The sequence below is a fragment of the Tursiops truncatus genome, chromosome 13 (genome assembly GCF_011762595.2).
Source record: "Tursiops truncatus isolate mTurTru1 chromosome 13, mTurTru1.mat.Y, whole genome shotgun sequence".
NCBI classification, from domain to species: domain Eukaryota; kingdom Metazoa; phylum Chordata; class Mammalia; order Artiodactyla; family Delphinidae; genus Tursiops; species Tursiops truncatus.
This window is the reverse complement of record NC_047046.1, coordinates 8,637,516-8,662,388: the sequence shown is the minus strand read 5'-3', so window position 1 is coordinate 8,662,388 and position 24,873 is coordinate 8,637,516. Positions and strand designations below refer to the sequence as shown.

The 24,873-nt window shown below is 41.0% G+C and overlaps 1 protein-coding gene and 1 pseudogene across 9 annotated transcripts in view; both read right to left on the bottom strand.

Annotated features, from left to right (window-relative positions):
• TCTN1 (tectonic family member 1) overlaps positions 1-14,822 on the bottom strand; it is a 29,064-nt gene extending 14,242 nt beyond the window's left edge. For 3 of the 9 annotated variants that reach the window (XM_033836885.2, XM_019950515.3, XM_033836886.2), the window contains exons 1-6: positions 14,524-14,821; positions 11,581-11,701; positions 5,608-5,738; positions 3,873-4,024; positions 2,270-2,357; positions 37-146 (exon numbers count right to left, since the gene is read on the bottom strand). In XM_033836885.2, the coding sequence (XP_033692776.2) occupies positions 37-146; positions 2,270-2,357; positions 3,873-4,024; positions 5,608-5,738; positions 11,581-11,701; positions 14,524-14,821 (900 nt within the window). Of the gene's footprint in view, positions 1-36; positions 147-2,269; positions 2,358-3,872; positions 4,025-5,607; positions 5,739-11,580; positions 11,702-14,523 lie in introns of all 9 variants that reach the window. The other 6 variants (XM_019950514.3, XM_019950516.3, XM_033836887.2 and 3 more) reach the window with 5 other exon arrangements.
• A 3,847-nt stretch (positions 14,823-18,669) lies between these two features.
• LOC101329091 (large ribosomal subunit protein P1 pseudogene) lies at positions 18,670-19,009 on the bottom strand (annotated as a pseudogene).
• Between the last annotated feature and the right edge of the window lie 5,864 nt (positions 19,010-24,873).

Here is a 24,873-nt window from a genome sequence, read left to right as displayed (position 1 = left end):
CCAATGAATCAAGTTTCACTTCAAAATAATTCTTACCCTCAAAATTTTAGGGCTGCTGTAATAAGCCAGGCTCAGGGTTTCAATTTCTGTACACTGTTCCAAATTTATCCTTCTGGTGCACTTAACAGCTTGGTTAACCAGAAATGCTGGAAATCGTAGCATTCCCAAGGGAAAGGGAAAAAAATTTTTAAAACAAGAAAAATTTTAACTGTCCAACAGTAACTAAAAAATTGTAATCTAAGTAAAACTGCAAAGTTACGACACAGACATAATATGCTTAATATAGGGTTTAAAAAAATATTTTTCAAATACATAATACATTCACATGATTCAAAATTCAAAAGGCACAAAAAGATATTGAGAGAAGTCTCCCCCCAACCCTTGTCCCCCAGCAACTACCAGTTCCCTTCCCCAGAGACAGTCAGCATGAAGTTTCTTGTGTATCTTTCTGGAAATATCCTACGCAAATAAACGCATGTGTATATATATGTATGTATATATATGTATATGTATGTGTGTGTGCGTGTATAAATTTTTTTTTTTTTAGTAGTTCTTTCCCCTTTTGGAAACAAACTCACAATATATATTCTGCCCTTTGTTTTTTTCACTGAACAATGTATCTTGGAGTTCAGTCTATCTCAGTACATAAAGAGCTTCCTCCTACTCTTTTTAGGGAGAATTAGTATTCTATTATAGACATGCCATAATTTATTCAACCAGTTCCCCACTAATGGAAGCTGTCTCCAGCTTTGCTATAATAATGCTGCAATCTATTGTTTTGCATGTGGGCCAGAGTTTCTGTAGGACCAACTCCTATAAGTAGAAAAGCTAGGTCAAAGGGCATATTCATGTGCAATATTGATACATAATACCAAAGTGCTCTTCACAGAGGCCTTACCAATTTTTAGTCCCACCAGCAATATAGACAAGTGCCTATTTATCCACAGACTTAAATTTCTTTACGCTTTGCCAATCTATTAGGTGGAAACAGTATCTCAGTTTCATTGTTTTTTTTTTTTCTCATTAATTTTTTTGGCTGCATTGGGTCTTCGTTGCTGCCTGCAGGCTTTCTCTAGTTGCGGCGAGCAAGGGCTACTCTTCGTGAGGTGCACAGGTTTCTCATTGTGGTGGCTTCTCTTGTTGCAGAGCACAGGCTCTAGGCACGCGGGCCTCAGTAGTTGTGGCACACGGGCTCAGTAGTTGTGGCTCATGGGCTCTAGAGCGCAGGCTCAGCAGTTGTGGTGCACGGGCTTAGTTGTTCCACAGCATGTGGGATCTTCCCGGACCAGGGCTCACACCCATGTTCCCTGCATTGGCAGGCAGATTCTTAAATACTGCGCCACCAGGGAAGTCCCTCAGTTTCGTTTTAATTTACACGGTTCCTTTGTGTGAGCAAGGTTAAGCATCTATTCAATAGAACACATTTTCCTTCGTGTAGCAAGTGTTGCTTCATTAGGTCACATACTGTCATCCACGGCTTAGCAGGTTTCTGCATAGTGTGAGGCTGGCTAAGGACTGGAGAGCCAGGCCTATTGCCTTCCACTGCCAAGAGGGTTACTCCATGGAGTCTATGATGCTCCTGAAGGAGAAGCAGGACCCATGGGAGGCAGCTGCATGGGTTGTATCCCTGCTCCACCACCGCCTGAGTAAGAAACTGAATGTTTCTCAGTTTCCTCATCTAAAGAATGAAAACAACCCTCCCTTAGAGGATCATTGTAAGGATCACATGGAAAAACACATGCAAGCACTTTACACAATACCCAGCATACAGTTAATCAGTGTTAACTACTGACAAACTTTAGCTCCAGCGAGGAAAGAACTTTCCAACAGGGACCTCCTTGGTGGTCCTGTGGTTAAGACTTCATGCTCCCAATGCAGGGGGGCCCGGGTTCGATCCCCCGTCAGGGAACTAGATCCCACATGCTGCAACTAAAAGATCCTGCATGCTGCAACTAAGACCTGCTGCAGCCAAATAAATAAATATTTTTTTAAAAAAAGAACTTTCCAACAACTGAAAGAGTTAAACAACTTAATGGGCTGGTTACAAGTAGTGAGTTCCCCATCATTGCAAGTGCTCAAACAGTGACTGCATGTTGTAGAAAAGATTCTGGCACTGGGTGGGAAACTGAACTATTCAACTGTTGAGGCCTCTTTCAACTCTAAGACTCTCTGTTTCTAGTTACGAAGTCTGTTTAATTATGACTACTATAAATATAAACTAAGAACAAACTCTGTTTGCAGAGAGGAAGAAAAGTGCCCACTCTCTTACCTGCAGGGTTATTATCGGTGCACAGAGATGATGTAAGGGGAGAAGGAAATCTCAGAAATGAATGTGAAGTCTGCAAATGAACCCCATACTGCAAACAGAACAACAAACAGCTGTCAAGGTGCAACTAAGGTGTTCCTTCAACACTTACTGCACACCTACTATGTGACAGGCAGCACTGCAGGCATCGGGAACACAGGGGTGATTAAAAAACAGATGTGGTCCTTGTCCGCAGGGAGCTTACCTCTAACTAGCTGCCCCACCCTTTTCCTTTTAAGGATGTGTGTTTCTGTGTACGCATGTTACTGCATTTGCAGGCTTTTTTATTCTAGGCAATTTTATTTCTATTCCACTGGAAGGGTATGTAGGAAGCTGACACAGGTGCCAGCAAGGGGGAAACAAGCCCTGTCCTTCACCAGAGCTGGGAGTATAAATTCCTGCAATCTTTCTGGAGAGCAATCTGGTATCGGTATTTTAAATTCCCATTCACTTTGACCAAGTTAACCCGTTTATAGGAACATATCCTAAGGTTTAATCAGACAAAAATATATGTATTTAGGGACTTCCCTGGTGGTGCAATGGTTAAGAATCCACCTGCCAATGCAGGGGACACGGGTTTGATCCATGGTCCAGGAAGATCCCACATGCCACGGAGCAACTAAGCCCGTGTGCTATAACTGCTGAACCTGCACTCTAGAGCCCAAGAGCCACAACTACTGAGCCCATGTGTCCCATCTACTGAAGCCCGCACACTCCAGGGCCGTGAGCCCCAACTACTGAGCTTGCGGGCCACAACTACTGAAGCCCATGTGCCTAGAGCCCATGCTCTGCAACAAGAAAAGCTACCGCAATGAGAAGCCTGCGTGCCGCGATGAAGAGTAGCCCCCGCTCGCCACAACTAGAGAAAGCCCGTGCACAGCAACGGACCCAACACAGCCAAAAAAATATATATATATATGTATATATATATATGTACCTATAGGAATGTTTATTGTGGATTATTTACAATAGCAGAAACTAGAAACGAATGTCTGGTAAATAGTGGAATGACTCAATAATAAATAACGACATATCCATGGAAGGAATACTTTGTACCAGTAAAATATAGCTCCAACACTAGTTCCTTCCTATACCTCTGTTTTCCTCATCACTTAAATGGAGACAATGACACATCCTTACCAGGGTTGTGTGCAATTATGTCTGAAAAGCTCTGCACAGTGCCTGGCACATGGGAAATTCTCAAGAAGTGGTAACTTTTATAGTGACACAGGAAGATGCATAAAATTTGCATCTTTGCAAATTTTTTTTTTTTTTTTGCAAAGAAAAAAGCACTTTGCTGCATCTTTTGAGGTGGAAAAGAAAAAATTCTGCAGAGACAAATGCAAGCTTACCACAGAATAAATGCCTCACAACCCTATGTTAGAATTCAACTACTCAAGTTTAATTTTCATGATCTTTGATCTACAAGCACGCACATTAAGTTTTTTAGTTTATAATATGAATTCTGTGTCTCAGGAAAGCCCGTTTACTGGGAACAAACTGAAAAGTTAACTTACAAAGACAAGATATTTGTGACGGGATGAGTGGACTTAAGTTCCTGGCTCACCTCATATTTTGCAGTATTTGGAGCATCCGGTTTGGTTGTCAAGGAAACATCTGATTCTGCATTCGTTGAAAAACCATCCGATGTTTTCATCAATTTATCAAAATTGCTTTCATCAGGCACTTCCGGATTAATAAAGGATAATGCAGGTTTATCTGTTTTTAGAAAAAACATTTTAGATCAGTATAAAACATAACATGTATAGTATATATAACATATGTAGTATTTTGGAAACAACTTTCAGTAGCATTAAGGTTGATGTGAAGACACTAAAGTGTCTCTTTTTATATTCACTTTCCCCAAGATTTCTTGAATCTTATTAAATAAATAGGGTTTTCTCTATTGTGGAAGCAATGGTTTCTAAAGCCTACAGGTAAAGAGCACAAGAGAAACCAATAATAATCAATCTCTTTCTCTGGCCCATGGACTGAGGCATCTGCTGCATAAACCTCTAAGGGACAACTCTCTCCAGATGGCTATGGGAATGAAAGACCCTGTTTCTACCCTCACACAGCCACCTCCAAAGCCCAGGAGGATAATGTGCCCTGTACATAAGAGGTGGGAAGAGGAGGGAACAGGCTGGTCTGTTCACTGGGCCTGTTATGTCAGAGAACATGACAATGACTGACCAGTCATTACCTCGGATTACAAATCACAGAGCAATCGCCTAAATGTTCAGGTGCAAAGGAACAAAATATAAAGACACTCTGAAAAGACGATAAAGTTAGATAAAACCATAAATGTGTCTCTGATCTTTGATATCTTGATAACATTTTACACTCACATGTACTTTGGAACTAGACACCTAACTGAGCTAAATGCTCAGATAAAAATAAAGATCCTGGGGGGGACCTTGAAGATAGCGGAAGAGTAAGACGCGGAGATCACCTTCCTCCCCACAGATACACCAGAAATACATCTACACGTGGAACAACTCCTACAGAACACCTACTGAACGCTGGCAGAAGACCTCAGACCTCCCAAAAGCAGAAACTAACACACCACTGTAGAGCAATTATACTCCAATAAAGATGTTAAAAAAATAAAAAAATTTAAAAAAATAAATAAATAAAGATCCTGGGGCTTCCCTGGTGGCGCAGTGGTCGAGAGTCCGCCTGCCGATGCAGGGGACACAGGTTTGTGCCCCAGTCCGGGAAGATCCCACATGCCGTGGAGCGGCTAGGCCTGTGAGCCATGGCCGCTGAGCCTGCGTGTCCGGAGCCTGTGCTCCGCAACGGGAGAGGCCACAACAGTGAGAGGCCTGCATACCGCAAAAAAAAAATAAAGAAATAAAAAAATAAAGATCCTGTTTTCATGCAAATATTCTTAGTAAAAATAAAAGAGAAAAAGGGAACCTGAAACCAAAGCTGAACCTGATTCTCAACTATTAAATCAGGAGGAAATAAAGTAAAACACACACACACACATACATACACACACACACACACCCCCCCCAAATAAATCTAGATTCCTATGCATGTTTACATATTATAAACACCTTTGAAATAAAGTATGAGATTTCAAAAGATAACTACACAAGCACAATTAAAGAAAACGTGCATGGCCACAGGTTTATAAAGTTACTTGCAGTTGTCTGTGGAATGGCCTCAAGATAAACTCTAGCCAAACCACAGAATAACTGCTTTAAATCTAACAATGGGACATTTTTCCATAAAAGAATTTTTAAAAGAAAAAAATTTTCAGAGTTTCACAAAGTATATCACCATCAAATACTTACAGTTTGTAATGTGAATGCAGAAAATAGATGGATTGATTTGGTTAACAAGTTTAAATACTCTCTGAGGTGGGTCTGCTGTAAAATTCAATGAATAGATGGCTGCTTTTTGACTACAAAACTGACTATCACCCCTGAAAATTAAAAAAATAATAAGACAAAGTTTTAAGGCAAATGCACACAATCTTAGCAAGATTATTTTAAAACTGTCAGATGCTTGCACTATACTATGTTAACAACTACATGGAGGATATTATGAAAGTGCGATGTTAGAATTGAATCCACTTTTATTTAGTTTATTCAGTGTTAAATTGTTTGGCATTTTAAACTTCTTCCTCTAACAGTGAAAATATGAAGACAACTAGAATCACCTTTAAGAAAATCTTGTCAAGTATGGAATATAGATCAGAGTATAATTTTGATGTAAATGAACCTTGCAAACTCTGACAGAATCAATTACATAAAATTTTGCAGAACTTCAGATTGTTTATAAGTACTCAGAATGGATCCAAAATTCCTAATCTTTAGAATAAAGCTGTCTTCACAAAGGATTGTGAGAATGAGAAAATGTAACGTCATCTGGAAGTTTCGGGGCTTAGAAGTTACAGTATAGATAAATCTTCAACCAATCCCAGACTTAACAAACCCTAATCTATTTGATACTGATAGATATGGCATAGAGATATAACAAAAATGAGATATTACATACTGCTTTAAGGCTTTTTTTCACTTAATATATAGTGCCCAATATTTCCCATATCAAATATGTTTTTGTATTATTATACTAAATAGCTTCATTTATACCAATTTATTAAGATACTCCCAATTTTTTTAACCAATCCTCTACTGTTGATCTAGGCTGTTTCTAATTTTCCCCGATTATATATAATGCTATAATGACATCCTTGTACATATATTTTTATTAATATCGCCATTTATTTCCTTAGGCCATATCTCCTGAAGTGGAATTGCTGGGTCAAAAGGTAGGTACGCGTAATTTAAGGCTTCTGGGACATACTGCCAAATCGCCTTCCAGAAAGGCAAGATGCATCCTTACCAACACTGTAATAATAAGAGAGCATATTTCCTGTACTCTTGCCAAGATTGGATATTATCATTCAGTTTTTACCCTTTGCCAATTTCATGGGCAAAAGCCTGTTATCTCATTGTTTAAATTTGAATTTTCTCTTTTACTAGTGAGGTTAAATATTTTTCCATATAGTTTCTGCTTACTGGTATTTATTCTTCAGTAAGTTGACCATTTTTTATTAGAACGTTTGTCTTCTCATTGACTTATAATAACCCATATATATATATATATATATATATATTTTTTTTTTTTTTTTTTTTTTTTTTTTGGCTGCGTTGGGTCTTCGTTGCTGCATGTGGGCTCTCTCTACTTGTGGCGAGCAGGGGCTACCCTTCGTTGCGGTGCACGGGCTTCTCATTGCAGTGGCTTCTCTTGTTGCCGAGCATGGGCTCTAGGTGCGTGGGCTTCAGTAGTTGCAGCACGCGGGCTCAGTAGTTGTGGCTCGCGGGCTCTAGAGTGCAGGCTCAGTAGTTGTGGCGCAAGGGCTTAGCTGTTCTGTGGCATGTGGGATCTTCCTGGACCAGGGATTGAACCTGTGTCCCCTGCACTGGCAGGCGGATTCTTATCCACTGTGCCACCAGGGAAGTACCTGATTTTTTTAAAAAATAATGAAGTTGCCAATCTTTTCTTTTATAGTTTGCCTTTGGGTTTATGCTTAAAAGACATTCCCTAACCCAAGATTAATAAATGTTCACCTATATTTTTCATTTGCTCATTAATTTTTTTTAACGTTTCTATCTCTTGGTAATTTACTTCGATGTAATGCTATGAAGCAGGAACCTAACGTTTTTTGTTTTTAAATAATCATCCTACATCATTTAGGATGTAAATCCTACATCATGATCCAACCTTTACTCCACAGAGATGAAATACCATATTTATATTAAATACGTAAGTAGAAAAAAACATAATACTTTTTTAAAAAGTGAGCTGGTGTAAAATCAGTACACACAACTGATTTTTGGCCTTTCTATTCTCTTCCAATGACCTACTAATCTGTCTTGAATTAATACACATTATTTTCATTATTATAGTGTTACAACTGTTTTAAACCTAGAAGTTTGCTCTTCTTATTCAATAACGTCTTGGCTGTTCTGTTTATTCTTCCAGATGAATTTTAGAATCATTTTGACATTATCCCTCTCCCATCTGACTAGAATTACATTATAATAAATTGAAATGTATAAGTAATGATTCTTCCCATCCCACTACACAGACCGTATCTCTCCAGTTATTCAAATGTTTTATGTCTCACTATATTTTGAAGTTTTTCTTCACAAAAATTCTGAATAGTTAAGTTTAATTCTAACTATGTTATTCTATTGGTGTTATGAATAGAATCCATTTCCATTATATTTTTTGAATGTTTATTGATGGGGTATTGATTTATTTTGTAACTGGCCTCTTTTCCAAATGCTCTGTATAGTTCTAATGGTATATCAGTTGTTATTGTAGGCATAAAGAATATTTTTGAAAAACTGTGAGTAGTATTAATAAGAAAAGATCCAGCACTGAAAAATCTACGAGTCCTACTGGGCCTTAAAGGATGAGTAGGAATCAGACAGAAAGGGAATGGGACACTAATCCAAGTACAAGAATGACATTGGCCAAGGATGGGTAATGTACTGATGGTATTTGGAAAACAGAGTACCAAAGGTGGGCTGGATGGTGGATACCAAATGGGGTTAGTAGGAAATAAGATCTGAAAGAGGCTGGGATGGATATGAATCCAGGTTATGGATTCTGTAGGTAATGAGAGTTTTTGAAGGTTCTTTAGCAAGTGAGTGATAAGTCGAGGCGTGAGCTTATGAAGAGGAAGAAAGTAGGAATGGATAAATATGAGGGCAATCGTAAAAGACAACTCAGCAGAATGGGACTCTTCACCCCTCCCCTTCGAGTCAGGCAGCTCTCCAATCCTGTGCAGTGAATCAGTATCACATCCGTACATTTCTCTTTAGTCCCACTATCACAACCTTCAGGGGTAAAAGAGAGGGCACCTATTAATCCTCATCTGCAATAGCTTCCTACTTGGTTCCCTGTTACCAGGCCTGGGCCCTGTGATCTACTGTCCATGCTGCTGCTAAATTGATTAAGTTGGGTATCTAATCACCTCACTTCCCGGCCCCCTGAAGAATTCAGGAAAAATCCAAACCCCTCAGCATACACACAAAGCCCCTCAGAATTTGACCCCTGCCATTCCCCACACTCCTCTGGCTCCACCCTTCCCTAGCCATGCTGAGTTACCTGCAGTTAAGGCAACAGGCTGTATTCCTCCACCCCTATGCAGCTCCCTTGGCCTGGAATGCCCTTCCTGATTCCACGCTGGCCAACTTCTACTTGTTCTTCAGAACCCAGCTCAGTTATTTTCTAGAAAGACCTCCCTACTCCCACTCTCTGGGTTAGATGCCACTCCTCTGAGTTCTCCTAGTGTCTGGGGCAGAAACTGCCATCCACTCATCTGTCTCCCTTATTCATGAGCTCTTTGAAGGCAAGACCATGTCTAACTCATCTTTAAATCCCTGGTACTGGCACACAGGAGGGCTCAGGAAAGGCATGGTGAGATGTGAAAGACGGCTTTAGATGTGAGAAGGCAAGGAAGAGACAGGAGCCAGGGTAGCCTCCAGGTTTCTGGCCTGGATTTCTGCCTGGGTAGAGAAAGTCAAAAGGGGATACTTGAGGGTCAGTTAGGGGTGGAGGGGAGAAATTCATTCATCCATTTAACTCATTTTTAATGAGGTCCAACTATGTGGCAGGAGTTGTGCTAGGCACTACTGGTAAATGGTATATAAAAGATAATTCTTACTCTCAAGAAGCTTACATCTCATGAGGAAAACAGACATTAATCCAATAATCTTAACAATAAATTTACAAGTTATTGGACGATAGGACTAGCTGATGACAGTTCAGCAAATGTAAATAAACTTTTTATGAGTTGGAATCTACATAACAAGAACACACAACTAATTAGAACTATTAGTTTTGATTTCAGTATTTCTACACTCCATATTCAGGAGAAAGTCACAAGCAAAACTAACTCAAAAAATTCTGAGGTCCTCTCCTGAGGGCACTACAAATTCAGCTCTAACTTCTAAACCATGAGGTCCACAAACCACACCTAATTTTGTAAATAAGTTTTACTGAAACATAGTCATGCCCATTCATTTACGTATTGCCAATGCTGCTTTTGCTCAACAATGGCAGAGTTGAGAAGTTGCAGCAGAGACCATTATGGCCTGCAAAGCTTAAAGTATTTATTATGTGGCCTTTTACAGAAAAAAGCTGGCTGACCCCCATTCTAAATAGTCTATATCTAAAATTACAATACTGGCTAATTTTTTTTAAACAATTACATTCTAAATAATGATCTCAGATTGGAGCAGATACCTCACTCTCAGGCTCCTGGTACTTACTAAGACAGGAAAACAGAATGATTTTCAACAAAGACTGAACTACAATATAGTCCAGCTAGACAGAAAAATAATCTGACTAGGGTTTCCCTGGTGGCGCAGTGGTTGAGAGTCCACCTGCCGATGCAGGGGACACGGGTTCATGCCCCGGTCCGGGAAGATCCCACATGCTGCGGAACGGCTAGGCCTGTGCGCCATGGCCACTGAGCCTGCGCGTCCGGAGCTTGTGCTCCGCAACGGGAGAGGCCACAACAGTGAGAGGCCCACGTACCACAAAAAAAAATAAAAATAAAAAAAAATAATCTGACTACAACACCCCATGCTCCAAGCATTTTTACAATATCAGAAGTAGATTCAGGGCTTCCCTGGTGGCTCAGTGGTTGAGAGTCTGCCTGCCAATGCAGGGGACACGGGTTCGAGCCCTGGCCGGGGGGGGGGGGGGATCCTACATGCCGCGGAGCAGCTAAGCTCGTGCTCCACAACTACTGAGCCTGAGCTCTAGAGCCTGCAAGCCACAACTACTGAGTCCACATGCCACAGCTGCTGAGGCCCGCGTGCCTGGAGCCTGTGCTCCGCAACAAGAGAAGCCACGACAATGAGAGGCCCGTGCACTGCAGCGAGGGGTGGCCCCCGCTCACCGCAACTACAGAAAGCCCGCACCGCAGCAACAAAGACCCAACATGGCCAAAAATTAATTAATTAATTAATTTTAAAAAAAAAGAAGTAGATTCAATTTCCCATTGGGCAATAAAATTTCCCATGGGAAAAACACATCACACTTCCAAAAAGCATTCAACCTATCAAGTTTCAATCGCTAAAACTTGATACAAGACTAAATGTAAATTAGCTATCTCTGAATAATAAACTGGTCCCATCCTGAATAAATTAACCTCTCCTAAGTGCTGCTATTTTATCTGAATTATGAGAAGCAGATAAATCAGAAGAGATTATTTCTTTACCTTATAATCAACTGGGAATGTCGTTTTCCATTATTCTCCTAGACAATGTGAACTGTGAGAATTCCTGGTAGATTCGTCCATCAGAAAAGTATAAACAAAGCTTTCCTATCTATTTAATTTTTTGTTCCAAGTATTATGTCTACAACAAAAGCTGTAAAATTAAACTGTACTTTTCACCCTAGGCTATACATGAGACTAATTCACAGATACAAAAATGTGACACCTTATCTGTTTACAAATCACAGTGAAACGTAATTCAGTATCTGAACACAGAGATTTCATTATACCCTTTGTAAAAAGTACACTCTCTCTTCTCTTTTGCCTGAGCTATCATCTGGCTGGATGCAAATAAGGGATAGACACTCTTGTACATATTGGTTTGGACAGCATGACTTCTGAATGATGCAAAATTCAGAAAATCAGGTTTGCGTTTTTCAGCCTGGGGGATTTTTCACTTTCTGTCCCAAAATTTTATAATCTTGGTCCAATTTTATCAAAGCTGCATGTGTCACAAACTTACATGACAACTGGGATTGAGCAGGCAGAAAAGACACTGAAATCCACGGAGCTGCAATCAGGATCACAACAGCAGTTGACATCACACAGTGCTGGAGACAAGTCACAGACACACAGAGCAGCAACTACAGAAACAAGAGAGGTGGGGTGCAGGGCGTCACAATCAGCAGGTAGTGACTGCCCCCCTGCCACTGCAAGGTACCAAAAATCCATCTCATACAGAAGGTCCATTTTACTTTTCCTATTGCACTTTGGGGGAAATTTGCGAAGTGAAAATAAGTCAGTTTGAGCACTCCTCCATCCAAGGTTTCCCCAAAGTGGATAATCATCTGACTCACCTGGAAAGTTCTGTTTGTATTCTACCTAGAAAGACTCTGATTTGGTAAGCTAACTATGAAACCAGACACCTGTTTTTCAAAAACTTTCCAGGTGATGCTGATAATTAAAACAGGTTTAAGAACCACCACAGTAAATCGATTGCCTGACCAAAAGAACCACCAGTTTAACACTGCAGACTCCTGAGCCCCTCCTCCAGAGATTCCAATTCAGAGGAAGGGCCCACTTAAGGCTGCCAAGAATCAGGGTTCTCTATCTTGTTCCTCTCCTCAGACGTCAACTGCAGCTTTGAAGCTGAGCCCACATTCACAGGCTACTGGCCAAGAATCAAACTGGCTCAAGTTCTTTGTACTTGGGATCCTAGAAATATCTTTCATAATTCAGACAATAAAAGCATGGGAAGAGGTAGGAAGCCCCACTTAGCAAATTTTAATTTTTACTAATGATGACTACCTGGATTTTTAATTCCCTATTTTAGTCTGTCAAACAGGGGGGCAAAAAACTTTTAAAGAGATAGCAGAGCATGAGAATGATAAATACTGAACTCACGGTAGTTTAATTACTGCTGGAAGGGAGGGAATAATATCAGTGCTTCAATCTTACCTGTAATGTTTTTTCTTTTTTTGAAAAAGGATTTCATGCACAAACAAATTTAAAAAAGGGATCTCAAGTAAATGTTGGTATACAATACATACAACATTCTTATTTGCATTTATGAATTATTTTACAATGTTTCCCTCTAGCCAAGGACTCCTCTGTGTGCTTAGAAGTGTTGAGGCACCCTGCCTTATGTGTTCAAAATTAATGTTGATTTGTTTTACAAAACTTAACGCCTTTGTAAGTAGGTAGCTATAAGACTACTAGGGACAAAGCAATAGTGTTTAATAACTTTACTTAGGAAAAAAAAAGGTCTCTATCCATGTGAGTATACTTAATCAGCCAACAAGTATCTGTTGAGCACTCCCAGGGTCTAAGTAGCACTCAGCTGCTCTTCCAAGCCTCTTCACGTCTACAGGGTACTAATGAACAGAGCTCACATTCAAGATGAAAGTTATCATCCTTCTCTTCCACCTGTAACCCATTCTGCAAACGGCTGCCCAGTTCTCCACTCCCAGTCAGTCTCCTGCTACAACACGTAACCAGGGTGTGACCTAAAATCAGGCAAGTAATTCACTAACATGAAAAATGGGAATAACCCAACATCCTAAGGTTGTTATAAGGATTAAATGAGATACATCACAGATGAAATGCTTAGCACAGGGGCTGCTACACAGTAAGCAGTTAATAAATGCCAGCTGTCATTTATTATCATTACTTGCACAGGTCTAAACAGAGGCCCTTTAAAAAGACAAAGGAAAGTGTAAATTCACCCTCCCATTTTGGAAAAACAGCCCTGAACACCTATTAATGATGGTTCATGAACAGCTTCATTTTGGGGAGAAAGTGCATTAACAGATGAAATATTTACATGGATAAAAGACAACTCAGTCCAAAAAATCTTAGAGAATTTCAGATATTGAATACTCTGCTGTATTCTGTCCCAATTTATCACTTAACTTCCCTAATTCATCAAATAAATAGTTTTGATATAAAACAAAGCTTTTTTTTATATTGAAATAGCAAATATATTTCTCTGTACTTTTTCTCAGGACTACTCATAATTTATAAAGGAGAAATAATGGTTCAGTAACTGAAGTCCTAGAGTTCAGAATGTCAGCCAATGATGACTTTTCTATCTACTAATACTGAACCTTACTCAATTTAAGAAAAGATCTTTTTCTCTTAAGAAGGGATAAAAAATACTGCATACCTATTGGAGTTACAGTCAGAGGGCTTAAAAGGGATTTTTTTGAGATCACAAACCCCTTTGACAAACTACTCACTGCTACGAACTCTCACCCCAGAAAAATGCATATTCACAAAAGTTTGCACTCTATCTTGGAGTCACAGCTATCCCCTGAAGTCATCCATGTCGAATCAGATTACTAAATAGTCACCAAATGTGTGACTCAAGGATTAGATCACTTTCTGAGAAATATGTCAATTATCCCTAAAGATGAATCTTGAGAAGTGGATATAACCCCTCACCCCATAACTTCCCACCTCCAACTCAACACAGGAGGAATCCTGGGTTCTTATAATTCAAGTCAACAGACAGGGGCCTTGACCTAGTCACTTTCAGTAAACTAGACTTTTTGCGTCTCTTTTTGATAAGTGAAAAGTTCAATGTATCCTATGCACTTAATTCCCACAACTGTCTACAAACTTTCGATTTAATTTCGTGTTCAGCTGCAAAGCTGCAAGCAAGTATTCATTCATTATCACCTTTAGCGTTAATGTTGTCCAAGACCACTGCAAGTACTTTCAAAGCTTTTTATATTGTCCCACTTGGCCTCTCTGAGCCTCGGTTTTCTCATCTGTCTGACAGTGAACAATAACATCTACCTCTAACGGTTGTTGAGAGAATTAATGCCTATGAAACACTTAGCAATGCCTGCACACAAGTGGTCAATAAACGTTTACTATCATTATTATTACATCCTCACCCGGGCTACCACCCCCCGCAGTCTGGATCACTGTAGATCCCCAGGAATTGGCACTTGGTACCCACCGTCCGTGACCGGGGTGGGCCTGGGGTCGGAGGAGGGCCTGGGAGCTCTGGGGGTTTCATGGGGCCTAGGAGATACAGCAGGTCGGAAAGTCGTCGGGGCTGGCTTCGTGGAGCTCAGGGCCTCCGTCGTCACCACCGGGGTGTCCCCGGCCTGGGCGCTCATGGAGGCCCAGCAGTCCACGAGCAAGAGCAGGAGCGGCGGGAGATCCCGCAGCTCCATCACCAAGCGGAAACCCGCGCAGCTAGCAGCCAAGGACCGCGCGCTACCTGGCAACCGCGGCGGCTGGGTGCGGGGCATCACGGGAAGGGTCGCGAGAGGACGCGAGAGGCTGGGGGCGGAGGGCGGGGCCTGGGCGAGGCGGGCGGAGGGCGGAGGGCGGAGGGCGGGGCGGGGGCGGGGCGGGGGCGGGGCCGGCACAAGAGGCGGGGATGGGGGCGGGGGAGAGGGGCGGGACTGTGGAACGCGGGCCCGGGGCAGTGTGAAGCCAGTGGACACCTGGGGCTTGTGAATCCCGCATGTGGTTTCCAAGCGGACTGCGGTACTTGTTTAAAAAATGCGGATTTCCAGGTTCCGCCTCAGGGGATTCTGAATCAATAAGCCTAGGGCAGGGTCCAAGGATCAATATTTTTAACAAATGTCCTAATGCAACCAGTGGGGGGGACAGAAATTTGGGGACCCACTCTCCTAAAGCTACTAAATAGGGCTTTTTGAAGGAGCAGAGATCACATCACTATCCTTGAATTTTCTCTGTCTCACACCTGTCGACACTTTCTTTGCCGTTTTTGTTTTAGCCCACTTAGGCTCTCTGAGCCTCGGTTTTCTCATCTGTATGACAGGGATAGTAACTACCTCTAGGGCTTGTATCCCAGGAAGTCGCCAGATAACTTCTGTTCACTGTGTTGTGATAAGGGGGACAGATGAAAACTTAATAACTTTTTCTACAGACAAAAAAAATTGACAAAAATTAAATAGAATGATTTATAGGTGTTAAAAGGAAAAAACAAGGCAAATCTACTGTAACTCTACAAAATGAATTGAAGACCACAAGACTCAGGGAAGCCCCTCAGTTCTAAGCTGCCATATTTATAGAAGTATTCCAGCCCAGGTATGTTGGCTATATCTTTGATACTTAATCTCCTTACAATTCAGAAGTGAATGTGAAAATACTTAAACGTATCATGGTAATTATTCAGGAAACACATTTTTCCAATTTGGAAGAATGCCAAGGGAATTCCCTGTTGGTCCAGTGGTTAGGACTTGGCGCTTTCACTGCTGGGGGCCTGGGTTCCATCCCTGGGGAGCTAAGATCCCACAAGCCACGGCGCAGCCAAAACTAAATAAATAAATTAATTAAAATTAAAAAAAAGAAGAATGCCAAAACAGTATATATACCTAGTTTATTAAATTTATACAGCAAAGCTAAATCATCAAAATGACATATTTAGCACCTTCCTATGGCATTCCAGAGAAAGTGTATAAAATATAATTGGATCAAATGTGTAATACAGATATTTCCAATTCTTTTCTACAGAGGATTGTTTTAACATCCACCTGAAATTCTGGACCACTTTTTATAATGCTTGTATGTAACGCTTTCCTTTAAAAAAAAAACTATTATTTTCCAAACCTTCATCTCACAACTTCTAAATCCAGGATGACTTGTTTTTCAATCTTCTCTTTACTTCCAGGCCTCTACTTTCTTTTCTATACCTTAGTATCTGTCAATCATGTTGTCCTATTTTCTGTTTTGAAATTTTAGCCTGTTGGATTAAATTTTGATAAAGTGACCGTCAGTTCTAACATTTTCGAGTTTATGGTTTGGGAAATAATCTCACCACCCCTTTTGGTTCAATCTCAAACACTCCGTAGGTGGCCCAAAAGTAATTTTATGACATTTTATACAGTCAAGATGAGGGCTGCATCAGCTCAGATCCATTTTGCAAACCTTGGGAACATTGAAACTTTTCATTTCACAGCCGACTCCTTTCTGCCAGGTTTTTTTTTCATCTTTCAACCCAAAGGATCCTTTCTCTCTTCCTTGTCCCCCGGCCTTGGCAGATTCCCTCATTAAGATGGAAGGACACAAAGAATGGCCAAGATCTATTTCCATATTTTGTCCAAAACTGCAGCATTTGCGTTGTGCGTAAATGTTTGTGATCTAAAATGTCCATCTGTTTCTCTAGGATTATTGGCATTCTCAATTCCTTATAGCCTGTGCCAACGTTGGGAGGAATCAAGACAATTTCAGCTTTTTGGAATTCTGCACTTGGAAGCTGCCGCACGTGAGGAGCCTGAAAAACCAAAGACAGGAGTAGCTGGGTGGAAAAATAGCTGAGTCTGACTTCATATAGCAGTGATACCCCTCTGTCTTGGTCTTTGGTGTGGTTTGGGGTGAGTTGACTATTATTGTTGTTATTATTATTGCTAAAGTCGTGGCTTCTAATCTGTCTAAAACTAAGTATGCAGTTTTGCCTATGATTAAGTATATACACCCATCTTTATACATCTGAGCCAAATATTTTACAAATAGGGAGGCAGAATCATTAGGCTTTATAAAGGGATTTCTTAGAACGACAGGAGATGAAGCCTGTGTGAGGAGAAAGGACTGACTCTATTGTTTTGACTGAAGTGAACTGTCGAGTAATTCATTTCTAAATCAACACCCAGAAGAAAATAATCCCCAGCTTCTCTCCTCCTTGCATTTCCCACATGCCTAGTCAACCACCAGATACTATTCTTGTTCTTCAAATGTTTTCTGAAACATTATGGGGGCAGAAGGGCTATTTGAGCAGACTTCACATTCTTGAAAGGTCTCAAATTTACAAGTTTGACCTTCTCTGAAAGTGAAGTAATAAATACAGTCACAGCCATGCATTGACAAGAATGAAACAATTCTTTGTTTACCAGACAACTTTAAACTTGCATCCTATTATTGGACCATACTGAAGTTTGAATAAACTAATCAGCTTTTTAAAAATTAATTAATTAATGTATTTATTTACTTTTATTTTTGGCTGCGTTAGGGTCTTCGTTGCTGCATGCGGGCTTTCTCTAGTTGTGGTGAGCGGGGGCTACTCTTCATTGCGGTGGTGCGCCGGCTTCTCGTTGCGGTGGCTTCCCTTGTTGCGGAGCACTGGCTCTAAGCACGCGGGCTTCAGTAGTTGTGGCACGCAGGCTCTGTAGTTGTGGCTCGCAGGCTCTAGAGCACAGGCTCAGTAATTGTGGCGCACGGGCTTGGTTGTTCCGCGGCATCTGGGATCCTCCCGGACCAGGGATCAAACCCATGTCCCCTGCATCGGCAGGGGGATTCTTAACCACTGTGCCACCAGGGAAGTCCCAACTAATTAGCTTCTTAAGAACAACTTTAAAGGGCTTCCCTGGTGGCACAGTGGTTGAGAGTCCGCATGCCGATCAGCGTACACGGGTTCGTGCCCCGGTGCAGGAGGATCCCACATGCCGCGGAGCAGCTGGGCCCGCGAGCTATGGCCGCTGAGCCTGCGTGTCCGGAGTCTGTGCTCCGCAACGGGAAAGGCCACAGCGGTAAGAGGCCCGCGTACCGCAAAAAAAAAAAATCTTTTCAGATTGAAACATTTCAATCACAATAAAAGGTACAAAAAAGACCACTGTACACTGCACCGAGATCATTCAGATTTCACATTTTTCCACATTTACTCCACATTTCTTTTTAGTCGGTTTTATTGAGGGATAATTTATATACAATATAAATTTTTGCATGCAGTTTTTTATATACAGGTTTTCTCATGCACCAATGTACAGTTTTTTTGGTATACAGTTTTATGATTTTAACTAACACATACAGTCATATAACCACAACCATAATCAAGATACAGAACAATTTTACCACGCAGAAAATTCCCCTCATGCTCCTTTATAGTCAGCCCCTCCTACTGTCCCAGCCCTGTAAGACATTGACCTGCTTATTTTCTGTCCCTGTGATTTTCCCTTTTCCAGAATGTCACATGGATGGAATCATACAGTATGTAGCCTTTTGAGCCTGGCTTCTTTCACTTAACCTAATGCCTTTGAGATTTATCCACATTGCATGTATCAACAGTCTGTTTCTTTTATTATTATTATTTATTTTTAAGAGCTCAGCTTTTTATTGACTGTGTTACTAAAGATGTTTAGTCAAAAAGACCAAAGCCCATGTTATCATCGGACTCTTCAGATTCTTCTTTCTTTGCTTCTACTTTCTTCTCAGCTGCGGCAGCAGTGGTGGAGGGGGCAGGATCTCATGCTGGGGCAGCACCAGCTGCTGGGGCAGGCCCACCAGCCCCCACGCTGCAGATGAGGCTCCGAATGTTGACATTGGCCAAAGCCTTTGCAAACAAGCCTGGCCAGAAAGGTTCAACATTTACACCAGTGCTTTAATGAGGGCATTGATCTTATCCTGGGTGACCATCACCTTATTGTCGTGCAGGATGAGGCCGAGTAGATGCAGGTGAGCCCTGAGACGGAGGCCATGGTACGGGCCAGTGCTAGGCAGGGGCTCGTCACCAGATGAAGTGAGGGCCTCACCCCAAGGCAGCCTTAGCTTCCTTGGAAGGACTGAGCACCTTAGCGGCAGCTGAGGAAAGGGGTGTTTCTTTTATTACTTTTATTATTACTATTATTGTAAAAAAACCCACATACCATTAAACACCATCGTAATCATTTTTAAGTATACAGGTCAGCAGTGTTAAGTGTTTTCACATTGTTGTGCAACAGATCTCTAGAACATACATCCAGAGGAGTGTGGGGTGATGTTTCATTGTGGTTTTGATTTGCATTTCTCTAATAATTAGTGATATCAAGTATCTTTTCCTGTGCCTATTGGCGATTTGTATATCTTCATTGGAGAAATGTCTAGTCAGGTTTTTTGCCCAATTTTTAATTGGGTTTTTGTTACTGTTTTTGAGATGTAGAAGTTCCTTATATATTCTAGATATTAACCCCTCATCAAATATGTGATTTGCAATAATTTTTCTCCCATTCCATAGGTTGCCTTTTCACTCTGGTGATTGTTTCTTTTGACACACAGAAGTTTTTAAGTTTGATGTAGTCCCACTGTTGCCTGTGCTTTTGGTGTTATATCCAAGAAATCATTGCCAAATCCAATGTCCTGAAACTTTTCTCCTATGTTTTCTGCTAGGAATTTAATAGTTTCAATCTATTTTGAGTTAATATTTGTATTTGGCATAAGGTAAGGGTCTAATTTCATTATTTTGCATGTGGATATCCAGTTTTCCCAACACCATTTGTTGAAGAGATGGTCCTTTCCCCTTATATAGTCCTAGCACCACTGTTAAAAAATAATTTGGCCATATATGCAAGAGTTTCTTTCAATCCACTCCTTTCTATTGCTGACAAGTATTCCATAATGGATATACCACCATTTCTTCATTCATTCACAAATTGAAGGAATTTAAGTTTTTCCAGTTTTTGGCAATTACAAATAAAGCCACTACAAACATTCACATACAGATTTTGTGTGATTTTCATTTCTCTTGGGTGCATACCTAGGAATGAGATTTCTGGGTTGTATAGTGAGTGGCTGTTTAATTTTATAAGAAAATTCCCAACCTTTTCCCAAAGCGACGTACCTTCTGCATGCCCACCAACAGTGTATGAGACTCCAGTTGCTTCTCGTGCTCGTGAAAACTTGGTATGGTCAGTTTTGTTTGCAATTTCATTTTTAGCTATTCTAATAATTGTGTGGTGGTATCTCACTGCAGTTTTATTAGTTGGCTTTTAATAAATCCAATCATCTTGTAATGGCACATTTACATGGCATTTTAACCTTGGGGTTAAAATGAATTTGTTAAATATTAAATGAAGAACTTAACTCTTCATTTTTCTGTAAACAAAGAGCCTCAAAAAATGAAAGTGGGCTTCCCTGGTGGCGCAGTGGTTGAGAGTCCGCCTGCCAATGCAGGGGACACGGGTTCGTGCCCCGGTCCGGGAGGATCCCACATGCCGCGGAGTGGCTGGGCCGGTGAGCCATGGCCGCTGAGCCTGCGCGTCCGGGGCCTGTGCTCTGCAACGGGAGAGGCCACAACAGTGAGAGGCCTGCGTACCACAAAAAAAAAAAAATGGAAGTGAGCTGACCTCTTGGTACCACTGAAGGGCACTGCTCACTCCTGCCCCACTTCAATTTCTGTTTCCATGTTGTAAACATGTTTTCATCGTTTTGTTCTCAGGATCTGCAGGTAGCCCCGTTTTCATCCACCCCTTACTGGCAGCCTGTGAGTGAGTTCTTCTTGAGGCCTGAACCTGCTTCATTTTACCTGGTCATGGGGTCAGGCATTTCTGCTACAGCTTGTTTAAAGACTTTACCTTTTGTTAACCCAAATTTGTTGGAAAGAATGTGGAGACCAAAGAAAAGCAAATACAAGACTGCATAAGCCTATGTCAAAAGCCCCAACCTCACACTGTTAAAGCATGTTCTCCATGCCCCAAATCAGAATCCATGGTCTGACAAGCATGCAGGTAGTTAAGAAGACAATTTAAAAATTAGAATGTCCTGGAAACATCAGAATTATTATAGTCATAGTTATGAAAAATCTGGATGGAATTAACCCTAAATCCAAACCCCAGAATCCCCACCTCTACATTATTGTCCACTTATTAGGGGGGGGAAAAAAAGATGGCCTGATAAGAAAAGATGAAGTTTAACTAGGTCTGTTTGGACAAAGACTTAAATTGGTACCTCTTTTTGATAGGGATCATTTGTGTATTCCTTAAGACGAATAATGAAAGTCCGTCCAATCTAAATCTAGCTGTAGTTTCTCCCTCAGAGGGCAACTGCTTACTATAGTGGGAATAAAAGATCAGTCATATTTTAACTTCTGTCACCTTCTGAGATGAATCAGCCTAAAAGTTTCCTCTTAAAATGTTCTCTGCAAGACATAAGAAGCTGGTAGTTGTAACAGTTTCTGGGGAGGAGGAAGGAAGGAGAATCGATCTTCAATCTATTTTGCACGTGTTGCTTTTCACTTAATAACTAATTTTTTGTTTTGGCCATGCCTCCTCGCTTGCAGGATCTTAGGTCCCCGACAAGGAATTGAACCTAAGTCCACAGCAGTGAAAGCGCCGAGTCCCAACCACGGGACCACCAGGGAACTCCCAATAACTAATTTTTAAATTAAATAACCACAACAATAAAACAAATGGAAAAACATATGTTCCCTCTCATAATCACATCATCCTTATGTTCCATTAGGGGAAGCATTTGGAAACTAGGGCACAAATCCTTTCCTCCTGCCAGCCTTGCCCAACATCTACTGCTCAAACTAGACATGAAAGCAAATTTTAAATCTTGTGAACATTTTTCAAGTCTAAAAAAAATTAGACTCAAACAAATTGTGTAGTCTTCTATGGCTGTACTGTAAGAAGTGTTTACTTTGAGGACTTAGTGAAAATACATCTCACTGTTCTTGAAATTTTTTAAAGAGATGGCACAGGGGGAGACCCAGGTAACTTCTGTTGGTCATCTGGTCACTATGACTTGGAGGCTGGCCTTGGGTTTTGACATTTCAGAAACAAACTCTTTCCAGGTCAGCCCAGGATTCCTGGGTCATGGTAAACACATCTTCCATAGATCGAGAGAAGTCTATTATTGATCCTACTTATCCTTCAAATTTCACCTCCTCCAGGAGGCCCTCACAAATTTTGGAGCAAGACCAGGCTGTTACTCTTGTTCCATCCCTTATCAGCTGGGTGACCTTGAGCAAGTTATTTAACCTCTCTGACAAAGTCCATCATACTGATGTTTCCAATTAAAATTAAGACTAGAGGGGTTTTACTTAACCATGTTGACCATACATATTTCCTTTCTTCCACACCATAAAGCTTGGTTCTCAAAAACTCCAACATAATTTATTATTTGTCCCAAAATACACTTAGCATAGTGCTAAGTCTCAGAATAGCAATACCAATACTACCACCAAACACATGATTATTAAAAAAAAGTTCCGATTTTTTTTTAGCTACACACTTTCATTTAACCCCTCTGTTTTTAGCATGTTGCCTCAGCTCCATCCTTTTCTCTGACTGTGATCTCTGAACCTAGAGCTGTCACGTTTCAAGTTCTCCAAAGAATAATCTTTGCAGGGATTGGGGTAAGGAGTCACAGGAGGGAATCTGGGGTTAACAGCTCCTAGTATAGATGTACAGTTAATGATCTGTTTTCAGGGGAATTCCCTGGCTGTCCAGTGGTTAGAACACCACGCTTTCACTGCCAAGGGCTCAGGCTTACTCCTCACTGGCCTCCCCTTCCTAGGGTTTCTCCACTCAGTTAAATCATCCATCTACTTCCTGCCTTCTGAAAAGGATTTGACATCTCTCATGAACAGTCATCTTCTCTCCTGTTCTCTGTGAGTTTTAGTAGTGTTCAGGAGAGAGCAGAGATATCTGCATGGGTTCCATTCGCCATGTTTCTATGTTTCCTATAAACATTTTCCATATCAGGCATAGTGAGGTACTATAGTGAAATGATTAAACGCACACATTCTGAAGCCACGATGTTTGGGTTCAAACTCCTAGTTTTGCCACCTTCTAGCTGTGTAACTTGGTCATGCTTTCTCTGCTCAGATTCCTCATTTATAAAATGGAGATGACTAGTGGTACCTACCGCAAAATTGTGTGTGCGTGGGATGGTGCTGGGCACTTATTAAGCACTCCAAAGGCTTTAAATGTTATTAAAGAAAGGGTGCAGGTTTCCTTAATTGTAAAGGACAAAATGATGTTGATTAATTCTGTCTTAAGCTAAAGGAGAAAAAACTGATTCTCTGGTAATCTTGCCTTGCAGTTGACTGTATTTTCCTCGGGGCCTAGCAGTTCTGAATCTTGCAGTTTCACCTTTCTTCCTGCAGGTGGCAGCCTTTGTCACCAAAACTTTGTTCCTCACACGGGGCTGACCATGAGGAGAAAACAAACCCTCTGTCTTTAGTCTTTCATTGGCTCTATCATTCAATCAACAAATACTTTACTGAGCACCTACTATGTGCCAGGAACCAGGGAAGCAGCAGTGGTCAAGCACACACTATTGCTGCCTTCTCAAAACTTGCAGTTTGCAACAGCTGTAGAACTTAATTCAAAGAAGCTCAGAGAACATCCCAAGAAACCCTTCCATGTGAATGTACTATTACTATGAGGCACAAGCCCTAACTGGAGTCCTAATTCCAAGACAGAATGCCCTGTTGAGCAAAATGACGTTGTAAAGGACATTACTTACCACCAATTATTTTTCAGGCCTCCTTGCCCTTAAAAGGAGGTGCATTGAGACAGTCACCAATGCACAAAGCGGGTGCTGGGGTGTTGAAGTGGGTGGACAGGAGGATTTATGAATTATAGGCCAGAGATGACAACTCTCCAAATGTCCCTCAACTTTTAAGCCAAACGTCTCCTTTTTAAGAAAAATTGGCCAAATTTTGCAAATAAGACCAAGAGAGGGCAGTGTAGCTCTTGCCATGTCATCTAGGACGTTGATTAACAAGCCCACCCAAGGATTAATTCTCTAGCAGGGGTTGGCAAACTTTTTCTGTAAAGGTCCAAGATAGTATATATTTTACGCTTTTGGGCTATCTGCTGTCTGTCAACTACTCAACTCTGTCATCATAATACTCTGTTGTTTAGAGCAAAAGTAGCCTTACACAATATGTAAACAAATGGATGTGTCTGTGGTCCAATAAAACCTTATTATAAATGCAAGCAGCAGAGCCAGATTTGGCCCACTGGCCATATATGTAGGCCAAGGAACGTATTTTTGTTTGCTTAGCTATTTACTATTTATTAAAGGCTCAGATTTTTGTCTGTTTTGAGTTCCAAAGTATTCCTTTCCAGTATAAAAAAGAATCCCAAAGCTTATCATTTTTTATTACCCTGCAGAGATTAACCAGTTTAGTATCTAAGACCCCCTCCTCAAATATCTACTTCCTCAAAATACTCTCTGAACCAGCTTCACCATCTTACTGTTTCCTCTTTAACAAGGTGAAGAAATTTTTGACATGTGATTATTCTCTATTTGAATGAGTCATGTTTAGACATTGTTGTTTGTTTTACTTTTGTTGTTCCCTGGTAATTAGCAGTAAAACCTATTAACTAAGAGCCCTGTGTTACCATGGAGGGTAGCAAAGAAAGAAGGAACTTAGGAACTGCATCTCATTCTGTTGTCAAACTCAGAGGACAGAGGAGGGAAACCCCCTGTGAAGGGGAACAGAGTTTTTGTGCCTTTGGCAAGGAATTAAAAGCCAATATAACTTCCCCCCAAATTCCCCTCCCCTCAGCCTGCATAAGCTTTACTTCTTTATACTTCCAAAAATGGACTGTGGGAGGAGTCATTCTATCTT